The sequence below is a fragment of the Anser anser genome (assembly GCF_964211835.1).
Source record: "Anser anser genome assembly, chromosome: 7".
NCBI classification, from domain to species: domain Eukaryota; kingdom Metazoa; phylum Chordata; class Aves; order Anseriformes; family Anatidae; genus Anser; species Anser anser.
In genome coordinates, this window is record NC_139727.1 from 15,318,366 (window position 1) to 15,344,461 (window position 26,096).

At 36.3% G+C, this 26,096-nt stretch overlaps 1 protein-coding gene and 1 long non-coding RNA gene across 30 annotated transcripts in view; one reads left to right on the forward strand and one right to left on the reverse strand.

The window, feature by feature from the left end:
• Positions 1 to 26,096, reverse strand: part of CTNNA3 (catenin alpha 3) — a 495,101-nt gene that overhangs the window by 46,903 nt on the left and 422,102 nt on the right. For 26 of the 29 annotated variants that reach the window (XR_014587169.1, XR_014587170.1, XR_014587171.1 and 23 more), the window contains 2 exons: positions 16,112 to 16,204; positions 7,462 to 7,643 (listed from right to left, as the gene is read on the reverse strand). Coding sequence is in view for 22 of the 29 variants with exons in the window: in XM_083845405.1 (XP_083701531.1) it covers positions 7,462 to 7,643; positions 16,112 to 16,204 (275 nt within the window). In the remaining 7 variants the exon portion in view is untranslated. Of the gene's footprint in view, positions 1 to 7,461; positions 7,644 to 16,109; positions 16,205 to 23,613; positions 23,762 to 26,096 lie in introns of those variants that run through there. The other 3 variants (XR_014587173.1, XR_014587174.1, XM_083845415.1) reach the window with 3 other exon arrangements.
• On the forward strand, positions 3,914 to 16,105 carry LOC310903004. The gene is made up of 3 exons (XR_014587221.1): positions 3,914 to 4,148; positions 4,460 to 5,815; positions 9,938 to 16,105. It is a non-coding gene; the product is annotated as an uncharacterized lncRNA (long non-coding RNA).

Sequence of the window (26,096 nt, forward strand, 5' to 3'; positions counted from 1 at the left end):
GGTGGGGCTGCTGGTGGGGCTGTTCAGAAGGATCTCAGCAAGCTGAAAGAATGGGCTGACAAACCGTGAACTTCAACAAAAGCACATGCATGGTCTTGTATCTGGAACAGAACACCGTGTATAACTGCAGGGGAGAAGTAACTGGGTAATAACTTTGCATAAAATGACCTAACATGAGTTAGCAGTGTGTTTTTCTACAGTGAAGGCTAACTGCATAATGGCATACATTACCAGCAGCACAGCCAACAGACTGAGGGAAGTGATGGCCCTGTACTTAACCCTTGTGAGGCTGCACCTTGCATACTTTGCCTCATACTGCCTGGGCCCTCAGTGCTACAGGACACTGGCAACCTGAAGAGAGCCTAGAGGAAGGGCAGGAGCACATGATGCATGGGACAGAGGCTGACAGAACAAAGCTTCTTCAGCCTCAAGAAAAGAATGCAAAAGAAGAGACTTATCTGCATTCCCCTATCTAATGGGGAGGATATGGAGGAGATGGACATTTTCCTCAGAGGTACACAGTTTAAAAAAAAAACAATAATAATAAAAAAGTGAGGTATGTAGGGCATAAACTGCAGCTAGAAAATTCCTGTTAGAAAAAGGGGATGTTGCAAGGTTTTCCCAGAGAGGTTGGACAACACAATCTCCAGTCTCAGGAATTTTCAAAGCTTGATTGGATGTGCCCCTGAGGCAAACTGATCTAATGTAGCAATCAGTCTCTCTGAAAAAGCTGGATAACCACCAGAGGTCCCTTCCAACCTCATTTCTTCTATAAGCTGGTAGGAACAAATGAATAAGCATCAAGATGAGACTGGACTGTGGGATAAGAAGTGAGATCAGCAAGCTAGAACACTTGCTGATCTCCAATCCTCAATAACCTGGAGCATTTCCATGAGGGATATGAATGAGAATAAGGAGTTTCACAAGTACAGCACAGAAAGGATGTATTTAAAAATGAAATCTTGAAGGTGGCAAAGGAATATATATTTATTAGGGATGTTATGAGCTGACTGGAAACACTGTAGTGAGAGAGGTAAGAGGTACACCAAAAGGTTTTGACAGTGAAGGCAGGTGGCTAGTTTGCAGGAAAGGTGAAAACAGAACTGTAAAAAGGCTGTGTTTAAAGGAACAACAGAGAAAACAGGAAGGAAGCTGTGTAAGTGGCAGAGGCATAAAATGTAGATTCAAAACAAAGCCAATGCATGTAAGCATGCGTATGCAACTACCCCATTTCCTCCTTTTGATGCTGACAGGAGCTTTGGTTTATCCTTTCCTTTTAGTATCTCTGGTCTAAGTGTGAGCAATGGTTAACAATTGCTTACTGAAGTTAGTTTACACACGGTTTAGATGCATTTTGTCATGTTAACGTTGCAGAGGAAAGCAAGCAATGTTGCATTCATTGTTTTGGTCACTAGCTGTTCACTGTATTGTTTTATGAGTATTTAACACATTTTCTTAACCTGCAAATCAGCAAACAACATTGTATGTGTCATTCTTCTCACCTAACCCATTCTTTAGCTAAAGTCTTTATCCATTTAGAACCTGTTTTTCACAGTTCAGAAGTAAATTCTGACTTTAAAATTTCTAACAAATACATACAAAACATACCTGAATATTTTACTGTTTGTCAATTATGCATAGAACAGAAAAAAATCAAATCCATTCAACTTGCAGGTAAGTTGGATATCTAAATACCTTGACTATGGAGTGATAACCAGATTTTGTGTTTAGGTGGAAGAACAAAGATTGGAACATTTGGTTTCAGCACTACATTCCCCAAGGTGACTGTCACTTTGAAATAGAGTTGTATAAAAGAACAAATATAGATGTCTTAAGAATTTAAAAAAATCTGTCAGAGTATGAATATTCAGCACTTTAAAAAAAACACTGCCTTTTAAGAAATTATAATGAGCCCTAAAAAAAAAGGAGACCACTAGAACAGCCAATGATATTTCTGAATAAATGTTTGCTGGCATATGTTCTCAGGAAATACCTGAAACTCTTTACAGCTAACATCTGCAAGAGCATCCGCATGAATACCATCAATTATCATTCAACAATTATCACTCAAATGTCATATGAATAAAGATATAGTACCATGCATGAAATCCACTCAATCTTTTGAAGTGGGAGAGGATGTGTGCGATTTTTGCCATCAAAATCCCTTCAAAAATCCTCACTTATTTGTGAAACCTGAGTTTGTATACACCTTAGAAGCTCTGACATGCAAGAGGAATGAGCAACACCAGCTGATTCTGCATTATGTGATGTGATTTAACTTGATGTATCTCAACACTTCATCATGTATCTGAGGGACCATGTTTCTACTGGAGGGGAACAACTGCCTGCGGCTACTACTTAGTAGACATGCAGTTCTGGCAAGGCAGCCAGTATCTTGCAAGTACTGCAAGATCTTAGTTAACATTTATACTATTCCAGCTAATGCAATTCTATTGTTCATTTTAACAATAAAATCTTATCTGTTTAATTTACCATGTTGTATGAAGTAGATCCTACTGGTTCTGTTCATCAAAACAAGTATGATAAAACATGCAAATATGTGCACACAACTAAATTATACTTGCTTTAGAAATGAATTCGTCATAAAGAACATCTTTATGCAATTAGTTCTGGTCAAAGTTAGCTTCAAGATAGAACCCTAAGAGAGTTCATCTACTTTGCCATGTAGCTGAATGGTCCAAAATAACTTTATGATGTCTCAGTGGGACAAAACTGCTTTTGACAAAACAACTTCTCATCTTTAGGTAATTTTTGATGAAATGCTTAAGTTTAAAGAGAGCTGTTTTTTTCCTCTTCGTATGATGCAAATATTAAGTGCCTGTGGACACTCAAAAGGATCCCAAACTGCTTACTGAAATAATGATGAGCTTTGAATACTCTGATATGAGCAATGAGAGGGAATTTTTATATATACCCAAAGTAGAACTGTAGATTTAATGGCATCAATCAGTTCAGGGGCTTTAGCAATGCAGGTACTATTACTGTATTAATAAGATGATATTAATAAATATGTATTGCCACATTGTTTGTCAGTGACAGACTAGGGGTGGGGGGGGAGGGGCAAGACAAGATGGGTGGGGATGAATGGAAATGATAGAAATCTGAGGGCTAAGAGGGGTGAGAAAAAGGTGAAGAGGTCAGTGGATTTGAGGGGGCAATGCAAGAGCTCCATAGTATTTCAGGAAAGTCTCGCTGTTGAAGAGAAACTAGCAGGATCATGAGTAACTCTGAATTAGGACACCAGGAAGGGCAAAGAGTGAGATATGATGAGGAGCTGTGTGGATGAACTTGAATAGGAATGGAATCCTTTTTTTCTCTTCTTCTAGTCCTGTGGTCTCTTCAACTCCCAGTAAGTACAGAACTGGCATCCTACCCTCTTTTTGGGTCCCTGCTTTTGCTTTCCCAAGCAAACACTAGAGAGGGACAGCAGCTAAATTAACACTCAGGACTGTAGTTGTTAGCAGGTGTGGAGATTTGCTAGATTTGGCAGCTGCACTTGGGGTCTTAACCAAGACTACTATTGAGAGAAAAATGTTATGCTGGGTTGCAGTCTCTGTAAGTACTACAGGATTTTGGCTTATAATAAGGATAACATGGGGACAGTTGGGGGGGGGGGGGGGTTGATTTTGCTAGATTTGTTTTTTAAAGTAATGTTAATTTCCTTTATTTTGCTATCTTTACTATTTTTCTAGTATTAACTCTGATGTTAGTTGCCATTTAAAAAGACAAGTCTCAATTACCAATGGCAAGTGAGATGCATTTTGTGAAATGCTTGCTGATGATAGTCGCACTTGCAAAACAGGCAGGGGTAAAATTGCAGTGACTATAGCTTACTGTTTGATGCCAGATGAAGTCTAGTAAAATAAACATTTTTATTTATCCAAAATATAAGTTAACTGTTCTGGATCTGCCCCTTCCTGTTGCTATACCAAAGGTGACCGGCAGTGCCTGAGAACACAGCTGGCTTTCTCACTTCCTTCCCCGTGAACCATCCAGGGATGAAGACTGCTCAGGCCACAGCAAGCACCAGCTTGTCTTAAGGTTTGAGCTCTCTATTCAAAGGTCTTGAGCACAGAAGACATAAAGGATTATGACATTTTGTGTTTGTTGCAGCAGATGCTACTCAGGTAAATAGTGGATTTCCCTTTTTTGTCATTTATTGTCTGAGTAGATTTCTGTTTCCCTTCAAATGCACTACAAAGCCTTCACTTTTATTTAATCTTGATGAGCGTCTTCCAAAGGTTTCGATTTTGGAGACTAGAGAATGTTTATCAGTTGCATCACAGGGAAGGGAAAGCAGCATTTCAGTTCTTTGTTCAGCTTTTGAAAGCATTGTTTCCTGGGTGAGGATGAGATTCACGGGATTTGTCTGTAGTTTTTCCTTTTGGCCTTGTTAGATGACTTTATAATTAACATATTTTTTTTTTTTTGTTCAAAGTCATTTTGAATTACTTAATTCTCCTCGTGTGCAAGAGTTCTCCAGCATCTTACAGTACAGTGTGTGATAGGATGATGGCTGAAGACTTAAGTGCTGGTAAGAGCTTGCTTGGTTTGACCTCTGTCCCTTTGTGGTCTCAAGTCTCTGACATCTGAAATGCCAGAGGACAATGAGCAGGAACAACTTGAAAACTCAGTCTAGAACTTACCCCCTACCAGTTCCAAAGTAGGATTCATTTGTTCTGGTTTGAGCTTCCACTTTTTCAGCAGAGACTGCTGTGTGGGAATACGCTATTTTAAAGGAATAGCTTCTGCCTCTGCAGTGAATGAGTTTTCATCCTTTAAATTGAAGATAGCTCTGTGACTGAGCTTTTAAGCAAACATAACTTATGGAAGTAATCTATATAGACATAAAGCAGTCAATTAATTTAACTCACTGCTTTTATATATAGATTTTAATATTTGTGACATTGTTTCATTGTATTGATGGGTGGTATCTAAATTGAAGAGAACAGACCAGAATTGGCCTCTGTGGAGGTAGACTTTTAAGGGTTATAAGAAGAGTCTAGTTTGGATTTGGGTTGTAGGATCTATCTGTAAGTGTCTCTGTGTACTGTACTGTAGTTTAAAATCTTGGCCTGTGAATCAGTTGGTTCACTCTAAACAAAAGAGTACTTGCTTACAAATATGAGACATTAAAGAAAATATAATTTAATGCAACAAAGAATTCTAAAGTGCTTATATAACTACATTAGGGCTCAACAAGCTCATATGACTCAGAGTTGTCTTAAGAAAGGTCCATTAAAACTCTTTAAGCAGTTGATTCAAAGCTGTTGTATGACTTCTCAAGTTACTGTTTTTCAAAGCTGCTTTTTACAGAAACTGAATGTGTTGCTAATAAACAGGCTTAGGTACATTATTGATCTAGAGTCCCAAATGCACGTATTTTTCTCTCAGTAAGAAAATACTTTGTTTTTTTCTAAGCTGTCCAACAATTCTCAAATAACATTATTGGTAAGGAACCTTGCAGTGCTTTTGAAATAACTGTTTATTTGTAAGTTTGTCCCAAATGCAGGACTGAATTGTTTTAAAATACGTGGAAAAATGTGGAACAAAATTACTTCCAAAAGGACATCGGGTTAGGGAGATATGTATATGCTTCCTCTGGGAAGATGTGGCTGCTATGTTGTAACCTCTATTCTGTGATTCCAGTGTTTTGGAGCGTACAACAGGTAGAATGACTCAGAAGAGAACTGACTTGAAAACGTACATGGACATAATCAAATACAGCTTTCTAACAGTTTGAGATGAAGTTATGTAAGGTACCAAAGTAAGACATTACTGCATACACAATATGGTAAGGACAACTTGGCTTCTGTTACTAACAGTCCTAGAAACGTAACAATAGACTTGTTAGGATAGCCATACTCCAAAGAAGTTACAACTTATGCATCAAGCATGCAGTAAACGAGTATTTTGTATATACTTGCGTTTCTCATACTATTGTCTAAACATCCATGAAGTAAAAAGATTAGTGTACTTCCTAAAACTGGGAAGAGAATCATCAAAATGCATCTTAAAATATTGTAGAGTTCCTTAATGTACTTTGAAGTAAAGAATAGGATTCCCCCTCTCTCATCCCAGTAGATTTTAGTTTTCCCCTCAGGTAAGTTTTTCTACCAGAGTCTTCTCACAGTTCTCAGCAGAATCTCTGGTGATCTGCAACACTGAGCAAAAACTGCTCTTGGACTCAAAACTGCAAATTATGCTGTTTTCAACAGAGAGCCAAAAATGCAAAGTTAGGAACATGAACTGGCCTTGTTAATCTTGATTAATATAAATCTAATAATTCAAAGAATTTGGTGAGAGGTGACTTCAATTGTAAAGCCTGACTTGAGGGCAGAACATCTTCTTTTACAATGGTCTCAACTCAAATTGTATGCTGCAAAAAGAATAAAAGGATTTCAGAGTTCAACATACATTTTTTTGACTCTCTCACATGAAGGTGAATTTAAAATGGGCTACCACGATAAAATGCTACAGTTGTCTTCCTGAGAACAGGCCTAAGCCAGATCTTGGCTTTGTTAGCTGTTTCAGTTGTATGCAACTCTTAATTTACACCCCTGAAGAATCTGTCCAAGAGGCTTAGATTTTTCTTCATATCTTGCATGAAGCGACTTATTTTATGAGACATGAAAGGTCTTGCAAGAGCGCTCGTGTTTTAAGGCCTTACCTGCCTATCAATAACAATGTTATTAATAACCAAATCTTAAATTAAAAAAAAAAAAAAAGAAATGCACAACAACCAGTACATACCTTTGGTATAACTCATTTGATGAAATTTACTGAACATATATTCAGTACAGGGCAGAAAAAGCTTCTGAACTTAAGATTGTTTCATATATACAGTTATTGCACAGAACATACGGTCAAGAGAGAAATACCAGTTTTGAAAGCTGTCTACTGTAGGACATTTTGTTTTCCCAAGCTACATAAAGTAAAGTAGCATGATACAGTTCTGATGAAAGCAATAGCAGGTAATGCAATGTAAAATATGCGTGACTCTGAATGTATACACCAGACATGCTCTGTCCAGTATGTTTTATGCATGACTAGAATATACTACATGCTAGACAGCATGGTATGGTACAAACAGAAGAGTAACAGACAAGACAGAAATACAGTATAAAATCAAGATGATTGTTTCTTTTTTTCTTTCATTGAGAGGAGAAATAAAGTGTTAAAAAATTAAAAATATTCCAACAAGCCAAATGAAAAACGACAGAAAAGATTTAAGGACAAGCATGGTTTAAAACTTCAAACCTCCCCTCCAACATTTCTGTGCTACCAGCTAGCATTGTAAAGCTAATTACATTATCTTAGCCACTCAACTTCGTAAAGACACTGTCAACTGACATTAAAAACTTACTATTTCCTGTCATAACAATATGACAATGGCCTCCAAAATTTATAAGTACTGAAGAGCATTTTTTGCATAATTACCGTGTGAAGTCAGTCATCTCCATCATAATCACACACATCCTCTTGGCCAAAACAATGATGTCATTGCTGGTATCATCCCATATTTCAATCTCTGCATCAAGCTTACTCTTGACTTTTTTGAAGTCAGCCACTTGCTCAGCAATCTTTTCCTTTTCAGCCTCTGGCAGTTGAGTCATCTTAGCCTGAAATATAAAATAAATTTATTTGCTTAACTTCTGTTTGTCAGGGAGGGTTTTTTGTTTTTGCTGGTGGTGGTAGATGTTTGGTTTTTTTTAATTGCTGGGTATTATTAAACACATATCTGTACATGCTGTGGCCTGAGCCAACTGTTCCAGCCTGAGCACCTTTGAATTTCAAAATCATTACACTACCATTGGGTTGGGTGAAATAATAAGGTTGGTAGAATGCAAACAGTGCTGTCCCATGAAACCATTAGTATTAATGTAGTCAGAGAAACAAGAAAAAATTCTTCCAAACAGCCTTTGTAAAATATGACCGACAGATTTTCCTTTTACTGTGAATGAGAAGCCTAGTTTGTTTGTTTATTAAGTATGATATATATGCAGGTTATAAAATGCAATATATTTTCAGATAGAGGAGTACAAAGAAAAAGGTTTAACGCTCCTAAAACTTTCAAGTGTGCTTGCCCTCTCTTCTGAGAAGGTTCCCCAGGGTCATTTTAAGAACTGGTGAAGATTTGTTTGTTCAAATCTGCATCATCTGTCTTTGAAGAAGATAAAGAAACAGATTAACGCATTAGAAAATCAGCACGGGACTAAAGTTACCAAACAAGTACCTTGAATGCCAACAGAAAAATAAATATCCAGTGTTCAAATGCAGCCACAGTCAAACTGGGCTCAGGTAGGACACGTCTCTGTACTAGGCTGCAGCTCTAGACTGGTATGTTTGCAAACATTCCACAAGCTAAAACTGTTTCAAATTAAGATTTAGTATAGCTAGAGAAGTGGTGTATTCTGTGCAATTTCAGACTTGAATCATAACATACACTTAACACATGTATTCTTCCTATATTTAAGTATTATGTTTATTTTTAGAAGTGCTCAATATATTAATACTGAAACAACTTCTAAAAATGCAGCATGGTGAGAATGGAAATACTTTCCCTAGTATTCTTCTTCGTAAGCAAGATTATCAGTTTGCACCAGACAAGGGTCAGATACATTTGCTGTTGTGACACACAGGCCAGGAAGCAGACAAAAATAATAGGTAGCCAAAACCAAAACACAGTTAACAAATAAGCGAAAAAAAAGTATCTGATTCATGAAGATCTGTCAAGAAAAATTTAGAGCTTTTACTTCTCATATTATGCAGGACACATTACCTAAATATTACTGATCTGATAAATGGTGTAAATTCACTATGAAAGCAGAAACAGAAGAAAAATACAGTTTGCCAAGTTTGCCATGAAACCTGTCATTGTTTGGGATTGTGTTATTGGTGATTTCCTGATTTCTTTCTTTTTTTTTTTTTTTTTTTTTTGTTAAGTACTGTGCATTATTTCCATCAGGAAATTTAAGATCACTTACATAAACTAACTATAAATAAGTTTAATTTCTTATTTCAGATGGAATCAAGCAGAAGTGCAACCGTGGTTCAGTTGCCAGTAAACTGAAATCTGCAGTTATTGTGGAAGTGATTTTAAATTTCATGGATTAATTTAGCCAGAACCAAAAACTGCTCTTGCCAATTTTCTAACCAGTGTCAGCCAAATCAAATTCAGTACAAAGCAGATTCCCTGAATGAGAAGTTTCAGGAAGTTCATGTTCTTCCTTGGCTCTGCAGTCACAGAATCAGAAGCTTAAATCCCCAAATGGCTGTTAAGTACAGGAGGCAGTTCCTACAGGACTGCATCTCCAGAACAGAGCTCGCCTGCTCCCAATTCAGACACATAATCCAACAGTGGGAACTGCCTTCTAAGGGATTCTTTGGTATCAATTCCCCAAAACTTAAAAGTCCTGATAGGTGATTTGAAGCAAAGCTCAGGTTTGTCGCAGTTGATTTGATATTTTAAATGCATAAAAGAAGTAACTGTTGGAATTCGTAGTAAAAAACAAAAATGAACTCTAGAAAAGGACTACCAAGCTTTCACTTACGCTCCTAATGTTTCTTAACCGATTTTAGAAGTTGATGGACTCAATCCGGCAAGTCACATCAGAGTTGTCATACCCATGGAGGGAAAACACTCGAATCACAAGATAGAGTATACTGCCTTTGGAGGCATGATAACCACACCAAGATAAAGAAAAGGCAGTTTTATGAATTCAAAATACTTTCTGTATTTAATTAAGAACTTCATCAAGTTTTTCTGACCTTTTTAAGAGCTCTTTTTGTTTTAAATTTTTGGATATATAAATGAAAGTTTGCAGGGACGCTGAGAAAAGCATGTTATGAAAACAACGTGAAAACATTAAATGCAAATCCCATAGTAAATTCTGTCTTTCATATTTTCTTTCAGATTTGTATCTGGAACTTGAGATAAAGCAGTATTTGAAAGATTATCCCACATTTTCTTTCATTTTTTGCAGCCAGCAATGGTCATCTAGACTGTATTTGCTTTGGTACATGAGCACCGAACAGCTCAACTTAAGTAACTGACTACAGGCAAAAAACGTGTGACACAATGCTTTCTCCCACACGCCCTCTCTTCCCTCTGACCACTAAGTCCTACACCTGTGATCCTTGCTACCCAAAAGACTCTCAGAGAGACTGGAGACCCACCTAATGGAACAACAATGGCATGTTGGGTGCTGCCAGGATCACTAGAGACTTCATTTTCTTACAGGCTTTTCTCTATATATATTTATATAAATATGTATGTTTATTCATTGCTCCTCTTCCTCCTAATGAGGCTTCAGCATAATCTCAACTGCCTCAAGTTTTACTATAACTTTTTCTTAAGAAGCAATGAATTATGATTATAGAAATGATTAAATGCATACATACAAAAAAAAAAAAGATATTTGAAATCAGCTGCACTGGTATTCTATGCAGATACCTTATGTTCCACACCAGGCTGGGCGACCAAGGTCTTTGGTACTGCTCATCTTCATGGCACTACTCTCACAGTGTTTTGTATTTATCACCTGCTCTCTGAAGTAGTCCACCTCTTGCACGGTAGACTATCAAGAATTCAGCATTACAAATGGCAACTATTAACACACTGTAATTATGTTGCAGTAATAAATACCTTGTGGTTTATTCTTGTTTACAAAACATCACCTACCATACTTAAAATGGAAAGTTACGGCAGTGGCTGAATTACTTATAATTGGTATAACAGGTAATCAATTTAATATGTAATGAATATGTTTTTCAAACCAGGCTATTTAAGAGATTTTATCTTTGCTTGAATCACTCTGTCACGAGGCTAATTTTTCCATTTATATGAATCACTGGAAATTACAGGTCTCCCTAAGTATGTTGTAATTATAGTCACTGAATGAGAAAGTGTAACTGAGTGTTTTAAGCAGTACTTTTCCTGTTTTGTAAAAAAAAAAAAAAAAAGACCTACAACAGACCACGTAAGATCAAGACATTTTTCTCATGGCTCTAAGATGAACTTCCAGAGAATGATATGAAACAGACAAAAATAAAGAGTTAGGCTCCAGAATCAGAAGAATTGAAGTACTACTTTTTACACTGTTTTGGGTTGAAGAACACAGGCCTGGATTTAGAAACCACAAGAAAGATGACATCTTAATGAAAGCAGTCAAACATACAGTATCCTGTTATATGCCAACGCAAATGACTTTCAGCTGGAATGAGACATTATCCACTGGAACAAACGGGCAAAGGAAACTACAATTCTGACCTTGATTTCTGTTTCCTTTCCCTCATACTGCTTTAAAAACATATTCAGTAACAAAATAAAACAAATGTACATACAGTCTTTTAAGTGCAGACATGACCTTGCATTAAAATAGAAAACATATGGGTACGTGTGAAATAAAGATATAAATTAAATGTCTGCTATAACATGAATGCAGGATTATTTTGTCCACGAAGAGAAAATGATTTTTTTCATTACTTCTAAAACAAAGCTTTTTTACTGCAGTAGAAGATATCAGTAAAAATTAAGAGAGAGGACACATTATCTTTTTTCTTATTTTTCTTTCTTCTCTAACAAAAAGCACACCTCTTACAGGGAGGAAGGATGGAAAAAGAAATAATAGAATGATTTACAATACATCCAAACAGATGTTTACATTAGCAAAAACTCCCTCTGTCTAAGGTAGAGGTGAGCCGAATATCCTTTCTGAAGGGAAGAGCTTCCCTTTGAAAACTAACATTTCCTGCTTTATAAGTTGCAGTACCATGAAACGGCAAGGAGAGAAGAGGAAAACACTGATTTTCTACAATTTTTTGTGTTACCAAGAAAATAAACCCAACTCCCCTGATGGACCACGGAGGATAGACTCTTTTCAGAGCTTTTAAAAACAAGAATACAAAATAACATGCTCTTCACATTTTTTAGTTAAAAGGTAATAGCACAGATCCAAAAAGACCAGATTCATGTCCCTCCTTTGCCTAGTTGAGTGCTAAGCTTTTTATTCCACAAAGGGCTCAGCAGCTGCATGAAACCATCCCACCTAAATTTTTGCTCCCCAGCTACAGTCAGCTGGGCACTGGCTTCAAAGACATTTGTTGGAAGTAAACAAGATCTCTTCAACTCAAAAGACAGTGATGCATTTCAATCAGTTTTAAATATTTTCCAACTGTGACCTGTGATTGTTTTTTTGTTATAATTTATAAATTTGTAAGTTATATACAACTTTGTAGAGCTGTCATATGTAAATCTGTGCACATCAGTTGAATATTTTATCACAAAGGCAGACATAAGATAAATGCCAAACATAAGCACATTTCTTGAATATAGCATAGAGTTAGAAGAGATTCTGTTAAAATTAATAAAACGTGCCCACTAACTTTTAAATTACATCCTACTTTTTCTTCCTGAGGAGGGGAAGTGCAGAGGGAGGAGCTGGTCTCTGCTCCCTGGTCACAGATGGCAGGACATGCGGGAACGACACAGAGCTGAGCTGGGGAGGTTCAGACCGGACATCAGGGAAAACTTCTTTACTGAAAGGGTGGTCAAACACTGGCACAGGCTTCTTAGAGAGGAAATTGATGCCTGCCCCATGCCTGTCAGTGCCCAAGAGGCACTTGAACAATGCCCTCATTAATATGCTTTAACTTTTGGCTAGCCCTGAAGTGGCCAGGCAGTTGGACTAGGTATCTCTGAAGGTCCCTTCCAGATGAACTCTTCCATACCCTCTGTATAGACTGCAAATGCAAAAGATTTTATGCAAATATCAGCAGGTCTTCTTAATGTTTATATCTATTCTCTCAGAGAGTTTGGTTAAGACTGTCTTTTCAAGGCTGAACGTTTTTAGATACGTATTAATGATCACTGTATTTAAGACGTAATACAAATAAAACAGCAAAATAATTCAGTGTGGATTTTCTCATTCACAATATAACACTGAGTCAACTCTTCATCAGCACCAAACTGTTGTGCAAACATAATATGCAACAGATCTGTATAGCAGTAGATCTAACTCTCACACATTTTTATCTCTATTCATGAAATCATCTGCAGAACTGAGAAAAAACATGGGTGGGTGCTTGCCTGAAAGCATTTTTGCTCATCATCTGTAAGTGGACTGATTATGCGCAAGCTAAAATATTTCATGTATTCTTCAATGTGAACATGTAACCTGTACAAATATATTTAAAATAAAGCTAATCTATTCTATTCATTAATATTGTAACTTCAAGCCCTTCAACTTTTCTCCTGACTTCAGAAAGCACGTTGTCTTCCAAGGCTGAAAATTAACTGGGCAAATACTTACTTGACCTTCTCTTCAACTCAAAATCGTATGATAAGCCACAAAGTACCTCAATGGACTAACGCTGATCATGATGGCATAAATTTCCTCAAGCAAAATTACTGAGCTTACAGAGTAATTAGACTCAACTACTAGAGGAAGAACACTTTTTGCATGGTAGATCTGGCTTTCGAATCAGAAAGACTGTGTTATTCTTTCGATTAGCAAGTAGCACATGTTTTTACAGTAGCTGAGGATTTGTTCCTAAAGAACTTCTTCATGGATATAGAATTGTGGTACAAATAATAATTAACATCGCTATGCAGTTTAATTACTGACTTCCCACCATGTGGGAAGGTGCCATAAACATCATCAATTTCATCTTCAAGATCTGGAATTATCTCAGGGAAAGACAATGAAGTAATGTTTCCAAGATTACCTATGTGCAAGGTCAAGAATATAAATACTAGATTACATCTCAGTCCTGTTATCTCACTACTAACCAGAGAGAGACAGATTCTAGAAAGTTAGAATTTAAAATGTAGTGATTCACATATGTAAGAAAAACAGGATTTCTGAGATAAGATGTAGCGCTTGTTACATGTGGTATATACACATCACATTCAGTTTTACATGCTTTATATATCATGATTAAAAAAAAAAAAAAAAGAAAAAAAAAGAAAAAAGGCTCTTTCAAAGACACCAGCTCCCTGTTGGAGCGGTGAGAAATCTGACATCGGAGAAGATTCAAACATGTCCCTTCTACTCTCCCCACCACAGTCATTGACAGTGCAGATTACATTGTCGGTGTAGTACAAGGAAAAACGTATCCTGGAGATCTCTCCACAACAGCCTATGCCTCTTATTTTTGATAGCCAGCACTCTACCTACAACAGTCCTCAGCATTTACTTCTTCCTTTTCGTAGATGTCTAGAAGTACAGGTTACTTACGGCTTTCTTTTCAAAGAAAATTCCCTTTAAAGGAATACTTTGGTTTATCTGAGACATGGAAGACCGGGTGTCTTTTAAAGATCTTTTAGAGCATTAGTGAATCCTTTGTTATTACTGTAGGATAGCAAACACCTAAGCCTACCTTTTCTGTTTTCCCAGTGCATTCATTATGGGATATTTATGAAACTATTCAGCACACCATCTGTACCTGTTCCAAACAAATCATCTCATAGGGATAACATTTTGAAGGAAAAGTTTGCCTTTCTTAACTGCAATTGAAATTTTACCCTGAAAGGTGAGAATAATCTTTCATACTTGTTACACTGCATGCCATATGTTTTAAGAATCAATTGATAGTTAATTAACATATAATTGATATGCACATCTTTAAAAAGGCAAATAAGTTTTCCCTTGTTTCATGGAGAAAACAGATTAAATACCCAGCTATACTAAATACACTGCTTCTAAATATAACCCCTGTCAAGAAAAGCCTTTTTTGTCCAGATTTGTTAATTTATCCTCAAGAAATACAAAAGTTATCATGGAATTATGTTTGAAAATGGAATACAGCCAATAAAATCAACATTTTTTTAGAGAATACTGACTTAATTTTACTCATTGTATGTACACAGATTGAAATTATAAACTGACAGTAGTTTCTAAAAGATCAACCAGGCATCATTCTAATACCACAGTTTCCTTCATAACTTACCTCATTTTTCAGAATTCATTCTCATTTTGAAATAAGAAATGGTACGTAAGTGAACAGCTTTTGTTTTGGAATTTTTTATTAGTATTTAGGGTCTTAATAAAGAAAATAAATTTGTGCAAGTTTCCTGGAAAACAAATATAAATAAAAATCCCGTTTTATTGGTATCATTATTGAATTGAAAAATTTGTTGTTTTCCAACTAGCTCTATTGCTTCTAAATTCTATTTTGGTAGTAGTACTAGACTAAATTAAATGTGAGAAATCTGTTGTTGCTCTAGGTATTCTACAAACAAGTCATAAAATTGACATTTCCAGCCCCAGGGGTCTTTCAACTTAAGAAGTTGCAACCAGTCTACAATTTTGCTGAAACATTTATAAAATGGAAACAGACAAGATTAATGTTTGCTATATATGTCAATTTTGTATTAAGAAGCCTTTTGCTACTCAAAATATTCATAGGTTCTTACAAAATGTGTGAATGTAAAGAATAACCAGTAATGCACTGTACTCCTAAGGTTAAATGATTATACAAGCAGCAAAACATGATTCAGAACTTCCAGAAATATTTGATCTAATTGCCAAATGATACGGTAAGTTCTGCATATTTCCTTATGGGTTCACTGACCAAGTAATATAGAATTTTCTATAGAAATCTGTAGAACAGATTCACAGAAGAACTCACAGAAGAACAAGTCTGTAACTCGTGCAGTGCAGTGGCTAGAACTGCAGACATCTTCATTTTTCTGTGCACGTGCAGTTTCTCACATGTAGAGCTTATTTTTGGTTAATATGCTTTGCAGGCTACAGGTAAGACTCAGATATAGTCTTTATTAACCTAACCTTTATTAGAAGAAGACACATTGATGAAACTGTAACCTTTTAGAATTTCATCCAGAAGAGTAAGAATTTTCTCTTTAATTTACATTTTCACTGTGTATTTGTTAAATTAATTATAGTTTTCTCTCTCAGGTAATACATACCAGTTTTATGCACTCTACACATTTTCAGAAATCTATTAGGAGTTGAACACGATTTTAATGACTCACTGCATGACTTTAGGTGGTTTCATAGGAGTAGTAATCTCATAGCATTATTCCCCTCAACAACTTGTTTTTTAAATACAGTGGTGTAATACATACCCTGTCAGTCTTCCCTTCTGTCTGAACACTTGTGCGACTACGTACATCATGGTCTTCTTCAAGGTCAGATACATCTTCTAGCTCCTCGGGTGTCTGGGAAAAATGTTGAAAAGGTTATTCTCCCTTATGGTTAGGAAACTTCGTACTGATATCAAACATTTTAATGATAATGATTTTAAAGATAATGTCTGACAAAAAAAAAAAAACACAAGTCTTGTAGAACTACACTGGCTACTACATGCTAACCAAGAAAATCATGTCAGACAGCTTTGAACTAGTTCACAATAGCCACGTTTTAATTAAAGGACTGACTTTTAAAGTTGGCACTTAGGGAAGCTTTTTGCTTAGGCACTTAGGGAAGCTTAAATCTTCTGTTATTGCTTCTAGCAAATGTGCTTTAAAAAAAACACTTACATGACCAGAACGGATGCACAGGTTTGTTCTACTGTCTCTTCCCTGTATAGAAACACTAATACACCCACTATGATGCACTAATGTAACTGTGAGACACTCAAATCACAAGCAATTTTGGTCTTCTTGTGTGTACTGTACATACTGTACTGCTGACATTTTCTGGATACTGATTTCTTCGATAATACACGAGCAAATCAACTCAAAACGACAAGAGACATATTCTGTATGATTCAAGTCTTCAAATTTATTTCCTTCCTCCTACTTACCAACATATTCTTCTTGCAAGGGTTCTGAATTTTACCATAAATAGCTTAGTTAATAAAGTGTGTTGAATATGGCTTTATAAGGGATGCTAAATAAAACATTCAAAGCAAGTTCAACCATACTAACAAAACAGTACACAATGAAGCACACAAAGAATTCAGAATTGCAAACTATTTAAAAATTAATATTAGTTCTGACAATGCAACAGGGTACCCGGTAAGTTTTCATTTGTCTTAAGGGGATTCACATTTAAAGCCCAGACTCAATAAATAACTGGTGACAGATCTGCTGTTGGATGATCTACTACCAGCTTGAACTCTAAACTTCCAGTCACAAGGAAATAGTGCCATTCTTCATTTCACATAAGCCTGAAGTCCCAAGAGAATCTTGTAAAGATACTGAGTATTAAATAGGCCTACCAAAAGACACATAGGGAAAAAAAAAAACACAAACTGAAAGTCATCATTACTTTTACCCAATTTTCAATCATGTCAAATGTATTTTGTTTAATCCAGAATTGCTATGTATTCTCACCTTCTATTTTTTACTGCAGATTATACATAAACAATATTTGTTGATGGACATTACACCATTCTGTTATTTTCTTTTTAGATCCAAATCACTGTAATGCACTTGCATTAAACTGTGTAAATGCACCTGCATACATTTGTACCATTTGGGAAAGTGCCTCTGTGGCCAGCAGGTGGAATATGCATTACTAGACTTCAACATCAGCGTTGTAACAAGGTTTAAGTAGCACTCCAGTACTTCAAAGCACAGAAGTATATTTCACTCACTAAACAAAATTACAGCAATTTCAGTAAGATAATAGAGTAAGAAATAAATAACTCAAAGCCAAATTGACAGAAATATAATGCTGATGGTGAAAAATATGCCTAGGTATCCTCAAGAAAACAGAAACGCAGTCAACTTTGGGGGCAAAGATGAACACAATACACCCACCTGGACACACTTTACTTGTAAATGAGAAAAGAAACATTTTATTTTCAGGCAAGGATTATCACTGTCATAAAGTCTTTCATATTTGGTTTTGGAAGTCCAGATTTGGCAGGTTTTCAACTACTGGTATGATAAACTTAACAACACATATCCATGCATTAAAGGACACAAGCTTCAAGAAGAAAGCTCCGATTTATCAAATCTTCAAACACAAACCATGAACCATACTCATTTTCAGACAAAAAGCATCAAAAATTTAAAATAGTAATAATTATAAAAATGGAAATACTTGTTTTATCTTCTTGATACCTGTTTTATACAATTCAGTGCAGGATTCTCGGTTGTTCATATTGCCTTCATGGTCCGTATTTATTAAATGACACATGTATCCACCACTTACGTAAACATTCCATGTGAGAACGCATGGGTATCTGGGTATTCCATATTGTGAAAACTTAACGTAATGCAACTCCTGGCAGGTCTTAAAGCCTCATTATGAATTCTACACTAAGAAAATGTTATTGCATCTTTGAACTGGTCTTTTATATTAAGAGTATAGACTACCAGTTCTAGTAACATGAAAGAAGGTAATATCCCTAAACAGATTTTTTGTAAAGGAAGAGCAGCAGAGCTTGAGAACTGGGATAAGAAGCATAGAAGGAATTTCAAAGTACAATTAGTTGAAGGTTAAATATTTAGGGCTATGACGAATCTCTGACAGAAACTGGAGTCTCCGAGACTGCAAGTGACAGATAAGGAAGAAGACTGGATGTATGTAATCAGTGACAGGACGAATACAAGACATCAGTGGCAAATTCACTATTAAGACAGACATGCAAAGTAAGGGATCTCCAGTAAATGTAAGGAAGAATGTTGATGTAAAAATTAAGTTCTGTGCAAGAATCCAGTCAGTAAGAAGCTATAAACGTGGCTGAGACACGGCAGTAAATTTTTCAAAATAGATCGTTTCAAACTAGGAAAATTAAGCAAAAAGGTTTCCAGTGGTTACAGGAATATTACAGGAATTACAGGAATACATCCCCTAGGAATACTGGAAAAGGGGAGAATTCAATTTTAAGATGAAACCTGAGCAGTTTACAGATAAGGCTATGGAAGAGTTGGCTGATGCAGCAGAGGGGCACAGGACACCTGCCCCAACCTCCTGACCCCCAATTCTGACCAATTTTGGTCATTTGCAAAAAGCCTTTGTTGACCCCCACAAAAGCACATTCAAGTATGTCCCTACATATTTAATACTATGATTATGTTATTCCTGCTGTAGCATTACACAGTTAGTAAATTTGTATTCCTTTCCATATTTCAGAGTTTTTAATAAATCCGCATTCTCACTGGTTTTGCTTCCGAGGACTCAGGCTGAGGACTCTACATTGTATTTATAACCAATTCTATAGTACTGATGATTTTTACACCTTGCTGATACACAACTTAAAGCCACGATAGCAAGTCAATACCATCACACGTGGGTGATTTCCACCTATACATTACCTTCACATTTTCATCTGTAAAACAAATATCACTCCTCTGGTGCAAAACCTTTACATTTGCTTTACTACTAGAGTTTTACAGAGAGTAATTAATAAAACTGAGGTGTGGCTTTTGGCCAGTCCTTTTAAACTGCCAGTCCTTTCAAAATGTATGCAGCTGTTCTCTTTGGCTTATTTGCTTTTCAATCCAAGTTTGTAGAACAACATGTATGACTACTTTTTACAGAATTTTCTCCAACGCAGATTTTTATATGCAGACCCTCCTCAAAAGTGATTGTCCAAATAACTTTATCTAGATCATTCACTTTTAAAGGTCACATACACTCATGAAACATGAATCCTGCAAATAAACAGTCTCAGATGCTAAAAAATAATGGAGATCCAAGTCTAAAATCTCAAGGTATATAGTGTAAACGAACAGAGGCATCGTGATGGGAATGGAAGGACAGAAGCTATCTCCACTTATCTAATATTCAATTAAATATCGGCCTTTAAACTGTCATTATATGCTCTCTTACTGTACCTTACTTGGTGTCAGTCCCCCCACACTCCGTCCTTTTCCCAAATGAATACCAAACAGGAGTGCAGACTAACACCTCATCAGGATTGAGCTGATGAGTGATCTCTGTATTATATCAGTGCAAATACAGATTTATTTGTGGTATGTAATACTACAGCAGCAAATAGAAATGCTTTGTATGCACTTTACTAGGGTCAGAATTTAGCCTATTATGTTCTTCACTAAGAGCAGAATGGGTTTAAAACAACTGTATGTTCTACTCTGAAAATGTGACTAATGCCCGTATTTGCAAACTTCAACACATCAAGAATTATGTTATTCAATGTAACAATATATGGCAAATGTTTCATAAATGGTCCCTTCACAAATATTTAGCTAGTGCTTGGTATTTTGTTTCTTATTCACAATACCAATATTATCCCCCACTTAATTCTGCCAGATGACAGACTGACAATTTTCATATACCTGAGGAAGAAGAAACTGCAAGCATTATGTATTTTTCCTGCTCAATTTATTAATAATCTCATAATTGTTCATCTCTTATTTCAAATTCACTAAAAACACTTTTCAGATTTTTGATAAAATTATATTGTTTTGAAAACAATAAAAAGCACATTATTTTAGGGCAAATTAAAATCCTATGTTCTTAAACTGTCAATATTATGACATCTCACTACTATAATAAATATTAACCTTCGTATTTATAACATGATCATATGTCTATTCTTGAAAGCTGTTCTTGGAACCTTTCTTAAAAAATATCTTCTGCATATTATTTGAGAAGTTATGGATATAAAGCTAACATTATTAATTAAATTGGAGATCAGGACTTTGTCTTTGATAGTGTTGTCAACAACTGCTGTCAATACATTTGTCATCAAGTAGCAGTAAAAATGTTATCCTGCTATAACCTGTACACATTACAGGTACTTAATCCTCAAATGCAGGTGACAAACAGTTCCTGTCACTAAAAGAGAAAATAGTGCAAACATTTTTTATCGATCTAAGCTGTAATTTCAATTTAAGATTAGTGGTGAGAACAGAAACTTCAGCAAAGAACCAACAGTTTTGTTAATTTATAACTGGTAAGAATAAATAATGACCTTCAAAACAGAGAGATGAAAGTACTTTCAATACAAGTAAGACTATGTTACATGGTAAAAAGTTGAGGTTTAAAAAATAGTAAATACAGTGAACTCTTCAAGTAAGGGACACAACTTACTGTATTACTACTGGATGCCTCGAGTTTGTTTGTTTAACAATTAGCCAATTTACAATATTCCACTCCAAGATATCAGGACAAAAAGTTAAGATTTATCGCCGTTAGAAACTGACGGACATATCAGTAGCCTGGCACCAGGTGACAATTCCTGGGTTTTTAGTTCTCACTGAGAATACATTAGGATAATGGTCTTCTCAAGAACTGGCCTGAGAGACAGGAAGGATGTGAGCACAGGGTTTTTCAATTTAAACTGAAAGGTTTAAAGTGAAGTTTTTGAGAACTGCCTTCTGAAAATCATTTTTAAGTAAAAATTAGAAGTTGTCACCACTGAAGAAGTTGGCACAGAGAGTTTTAGCCTCTATTTTCTATCCATAGTTACACCCCTTTTGCTGAAAACCTGCATTGCAGCTCTGGTTTCATTCTCTCCTTCCCTGAGTTTGGTTGTACCTCTTGAAGAACTGATGGCACTTGGTAGGTATGCCACTCTCACATAATGCCTACAACAGCTTGGGGAGTTTTACTCTTGAAAATGCTGAGCTAGTTATGCTGTTGTAAGCATATAGGTATTTTTGAAATCTAGAAAGTTTGGAAACTGACCTCCTTCAAAAGGTACCTCCTTCAACAGAAAAATGTGATCATAGATATTACAATGATACACCTCTATTGTAACCGAAGTCCCTGACTTGAACCCAATGCCAACTGATACACAGCTCCAGTCAGCGTACCGTTTGTTTATGCCTGTTAAATGAAAACACCACATTAGTTTGAAGTTTCCATTTTAAACTCAAAAAATTGATAATTAACAGGAACAGAGTATTAGCTTTTAACGTAAGTGATCTGTAGTTTTTATTATTGAAAATGTATTCTCTGTTTCCTCTTCTGGGTCGACATACAGTTGCTCCATCTAGTGGAAAGCTAATTAAGACATTTAATTTATCATGGAAATAATACTGCTTGAAGACAGAATGAAAAGCCAATTCAGTAGTCGTTCCTGTTTTTTCAGGAAAACTTTATAAAGTATATATGGCCTAACAATTTTGTAATTGTGTTTGAAATTGAGTACTTTTACTTCTAAACATTACTCTAACATTTGAAAATAAGAAAATAGAATTTGTTTCCTCTATCATACCCATGCATATTAAAAAGGACTCTAAAACATCATTACTGTAGGACTGGCTAACTCCAAAGGCAACAAAACAGATGCTTTGCATTTTGACTCTTCGTAATTTCATGACGGTTCCCATTTTCAAAAAAGGTCAAAATAATGAACTGGGAAAGTAAAGTATGCTCAGCATCACCCAGCCTCTGGGAAAATCATGGAATGACTCCTCTTGAAACATTCTTCTGGGCACATGAAGGACAAAGCTGTGATCATTAAGAGTCAATATAGATATACCACAGATAAATCATGCCTCATCAACCTCATTACCTTGTATGACAAACTGACCACATTTCTGGATGCGGGAAGAACAGTGGATGTCCTATAGAAGGCTTTTCACACCATCTCCCAGGTTTTGTAACCAAGTGTGGTTATTCGAGTGGGTGAACAACTAGATGGGTTAAGAACTGTTCACACGATCAGGCTCACGGGATTCATAGGTTGTACCCTGCCTACCTATCCTTCTTGACATCCTTGGCACAGGCCTGAGGGAGGTGATGAAGTGCACACTCAGCAAGTTTACAGATGACACCAGATTGAAGGACCAGTCAGTATGCTTAAGGGAAGGAGTGCTATCCAGAGACATTTACAAAGGCTGTATTAGTTTGGCTGACAGGAACCTTATAAAATTCTAAAGGAAAAATGCAAAGCCTGGCAGTTATGAAAGTAGAACCCCTTGCAACAAACAAAAGAAGCTGTGGGCTGCCTGGCTGGGGAGCACATCAGCAGAAAAGGACCCTGATTCCTGGCAGAGAGCAAGCTGGGCACAAGCCTGCAGTGTGCCCTGGCAGCAGGGAAATGTCAGGACTATGCTGGGCTGTATGAACCATAGTGTAACCAGCAGATGAAGGAAGCAATAATCCACCCTTAGTTGGCTGTTACAAGAAAGCACATGTTCATCCAGTTTTGACTCCCATTGGGCTTTATTTCTACCTAAAGAAGAGGTGGCTTTAGGACATCTAACAGCAGCCCCACAAATCCTATGAAGAAGTCATCAACAAGATGGAGCTAGACTCTGTACGGAAGAGAATGGCAGGAGGATGAAGGACAACAGGTTCAGCCCGGCCATAAGGAAAACCTTTTATTCCCTTGAGGACAGCCCAGCAGGAAGGAAGCTGCCCAGAGAGATTGTGTAGCCTCTGTCCTGGGAGGTTTCCAAGACATAACTGGTTGACACCCTGTGCATGGGATTGAGGAGTCTGCTAGAGCACAGGGGATGATTTTAAGATCCACTCAGCTAGATTCAGTCACAGATTTCAGGTACTTTCAGCAAAAGTCTGATCAGCTTTATATTACAGCATCTTTGTTTCTTTCCTCATCTTTCATGTCTGTTTGCTTTTTTATGGCTTTTCTTTAATTTTTAGTTTGCTTTTGCATCTCACCTAATGGTGGATGGACTTCCCACAATGATTCTTCCTTGTGATAGGGAGTAGTAAGATACGGTACAGATAAACTTACCTCTGTGAAAAGAGACTTGAAATGATGCTTTGAGCTTTATAAACATGTGATACAGCCTTCCTTTCTGCAGAAACTCCTTTTCCTCCTGAGAAGACTCCATTTTTCATGGAAAAGGGCACTTCCCAAAGCCTCACTCCCAAAGTCAAAACTAAAAATACATTTCAAGGCAGACTGTCACATGAAATGTAGATAAAAATTGAAACTGCTTTTGAAAAAACTTCAGTATGTTAAAGAAAGGTGCAGTGAAGTTTGAGTGTTCAGTGCTTAAAAAGGAGAAGAAATAAGTTGTAAAATAGAAATTCCAAAATTTCACAAGAAATTTAGGTTTAGCATATGAATAAAGCCTGAGCAACAGTAGCATCTGCATCAAAGATTTTTTCCCTAATATATCTAACCTATCTATTTCAGTTAAGTGAATTATGCTAAATGATGATATTAAAAAAAACAGTAATTCATTTGGATAGATGACTATATCCTTTAATAAAAGATTTCTGATGAAATGTGCATTTCTCAAACTGGAGTAGATGAAATGATTATCTCAGACCTGAAGATTTGCTCAAGTCTCCTGAGTCTCAAGCGACTTTCTCTACTATCAGACCGGCAAATAAAATGTTCCATTTTAAACAAAGGTGCACAGAATGAACCTGTCAATCAAAACCTTGTGCATAACTAGAACAATGCAGACTAATGCAAAGCCCAATTCTGAACACACAGCTACTGCTCACTGTCATCCTTCACATGCATTCCCACCTGTAACTTACTATCAAAATGCAAACTTTTCAGTTTTAGCAGATGTTCGTCCAAATGTCCCAGAGAAGGATAAAATAAAAGCACCCTAGCTGTCAATCTTGTATCTATTAGTTTCATTCCTGATTTTAATTATCAAGAAGTTTCTGATTCCTGTAACATGCATCCACCCACATTTAGTCACTCAGTAACCAATAACTGTTCAACCGAGTGATCTGTGTCAGCTGAGGTGGAACTAAATAACCCATTAAGTACATCATTGTGCAAACCTGCTTTCATGTCACAAATCAGTAATTTGACTCCAATTTAAGAGGCTGACATTCCATTTCTAAGTAGGTTCTCCAAGTAAAATTGAATTAAAAAACAAAACTAAAGAACACCCCTCAAGGAACATTAACTATTTCAGGCCTTGTTATTCCTGTACCTTTATTTATTAGCTGATTTGGTTACTATTTTTAGAGGTGCTAATGAGAACCATAAAACAACAGCTTTTTACTTACATGCACTGCCATTACTAATGCATTTAGCAGTGCATAGAAAATACTCAGTGATATCATTTCCTAAATCGGGAAGGTTTCATAACAAACTTTTATGAAAGAAGGCAGCAAGGAACCTTCCCCCTCAACACATCAGTTGAGAAACTTATTCATATATTTTCCCTTTGCATATTTTTCATAACATGCAAATAATAACTAACATGCAGGCATCTTTGACAGCTTCTTCTGGCCAGTGAAAATGGAATGGGAGATAATCAATGTATCTGTCATTTACAAACACAGGTAGGTATAGATAAAAATAAATGAGCAACTGTGAAGAAAGACACAAGGTCCCACGATAATTGAGCAAAATTATTTATGCTCATTCATTTATGAACTGTTTTTCCTAATGTCTAAGCTGAACCTTCCCCCATGTAATCAAAGATTATTCTTTTTCTTCCTATCCATTATGAGCACATAAAAACAGATTTTCAATCTTCTTGTGCAAAAATATTTTACATTTTTAAAAATGGCTATCATATCTTTCCCTTCTTTCTCCTTCTTTTGCTGTCTTTACTAGGCTGATGAAGACTAACCCATTCAGTATTTTCCTCATAGATCACATTTTCTAATACTCTGATTGTTCTAGCTTCAATCTCCTTCCAACTTGTGTTCCTCAAGTCTCTCACTCAGCTCAGAACGCTACCCTAGCATGGCTGATTCTTAAGAGATCTCTCACCTTTTAACCAAGAAGTCAGCCGGGGCAATGGTTCTGCGCCTGTGCACCTCTAAACAAACAGGACAAATGTGTCAAAAATTTGTCAGTCCAGAAAGGGAGCAAGAGTAACTTCATGACTAGAACAGTTATTTGAATGGAGAGAAAGTATGAATTCTAGTACCTGCCCAAAAATATGAGCACATTTTAAAGCCTGAACTGCAATCCTCTCTTTCCCTAAAGAGACTCAAGTTAATGATGTGTAGTGATCTCTCTCACCCATAGTACCAGAGCTTCACGAGGACAGGTAAAGAACGATCTCATCCCTAAGGCTCGAGTATAGTGTCTTCCAAAATGAGGTCCACACTACGTCACTATTTCTATACTACTTTCAATAGCTAATACTTGCTATGAGTTTTCTGGAATGGAAAATATCAAACAAAAATGATGCGTTTTATTGATGAAATAAAGACAGCCTAAAATTTAATCTGAATTTAACTCTACCATCTGAGAAACCTAAGAAAATTTTAGAGGTCTAAAACAGT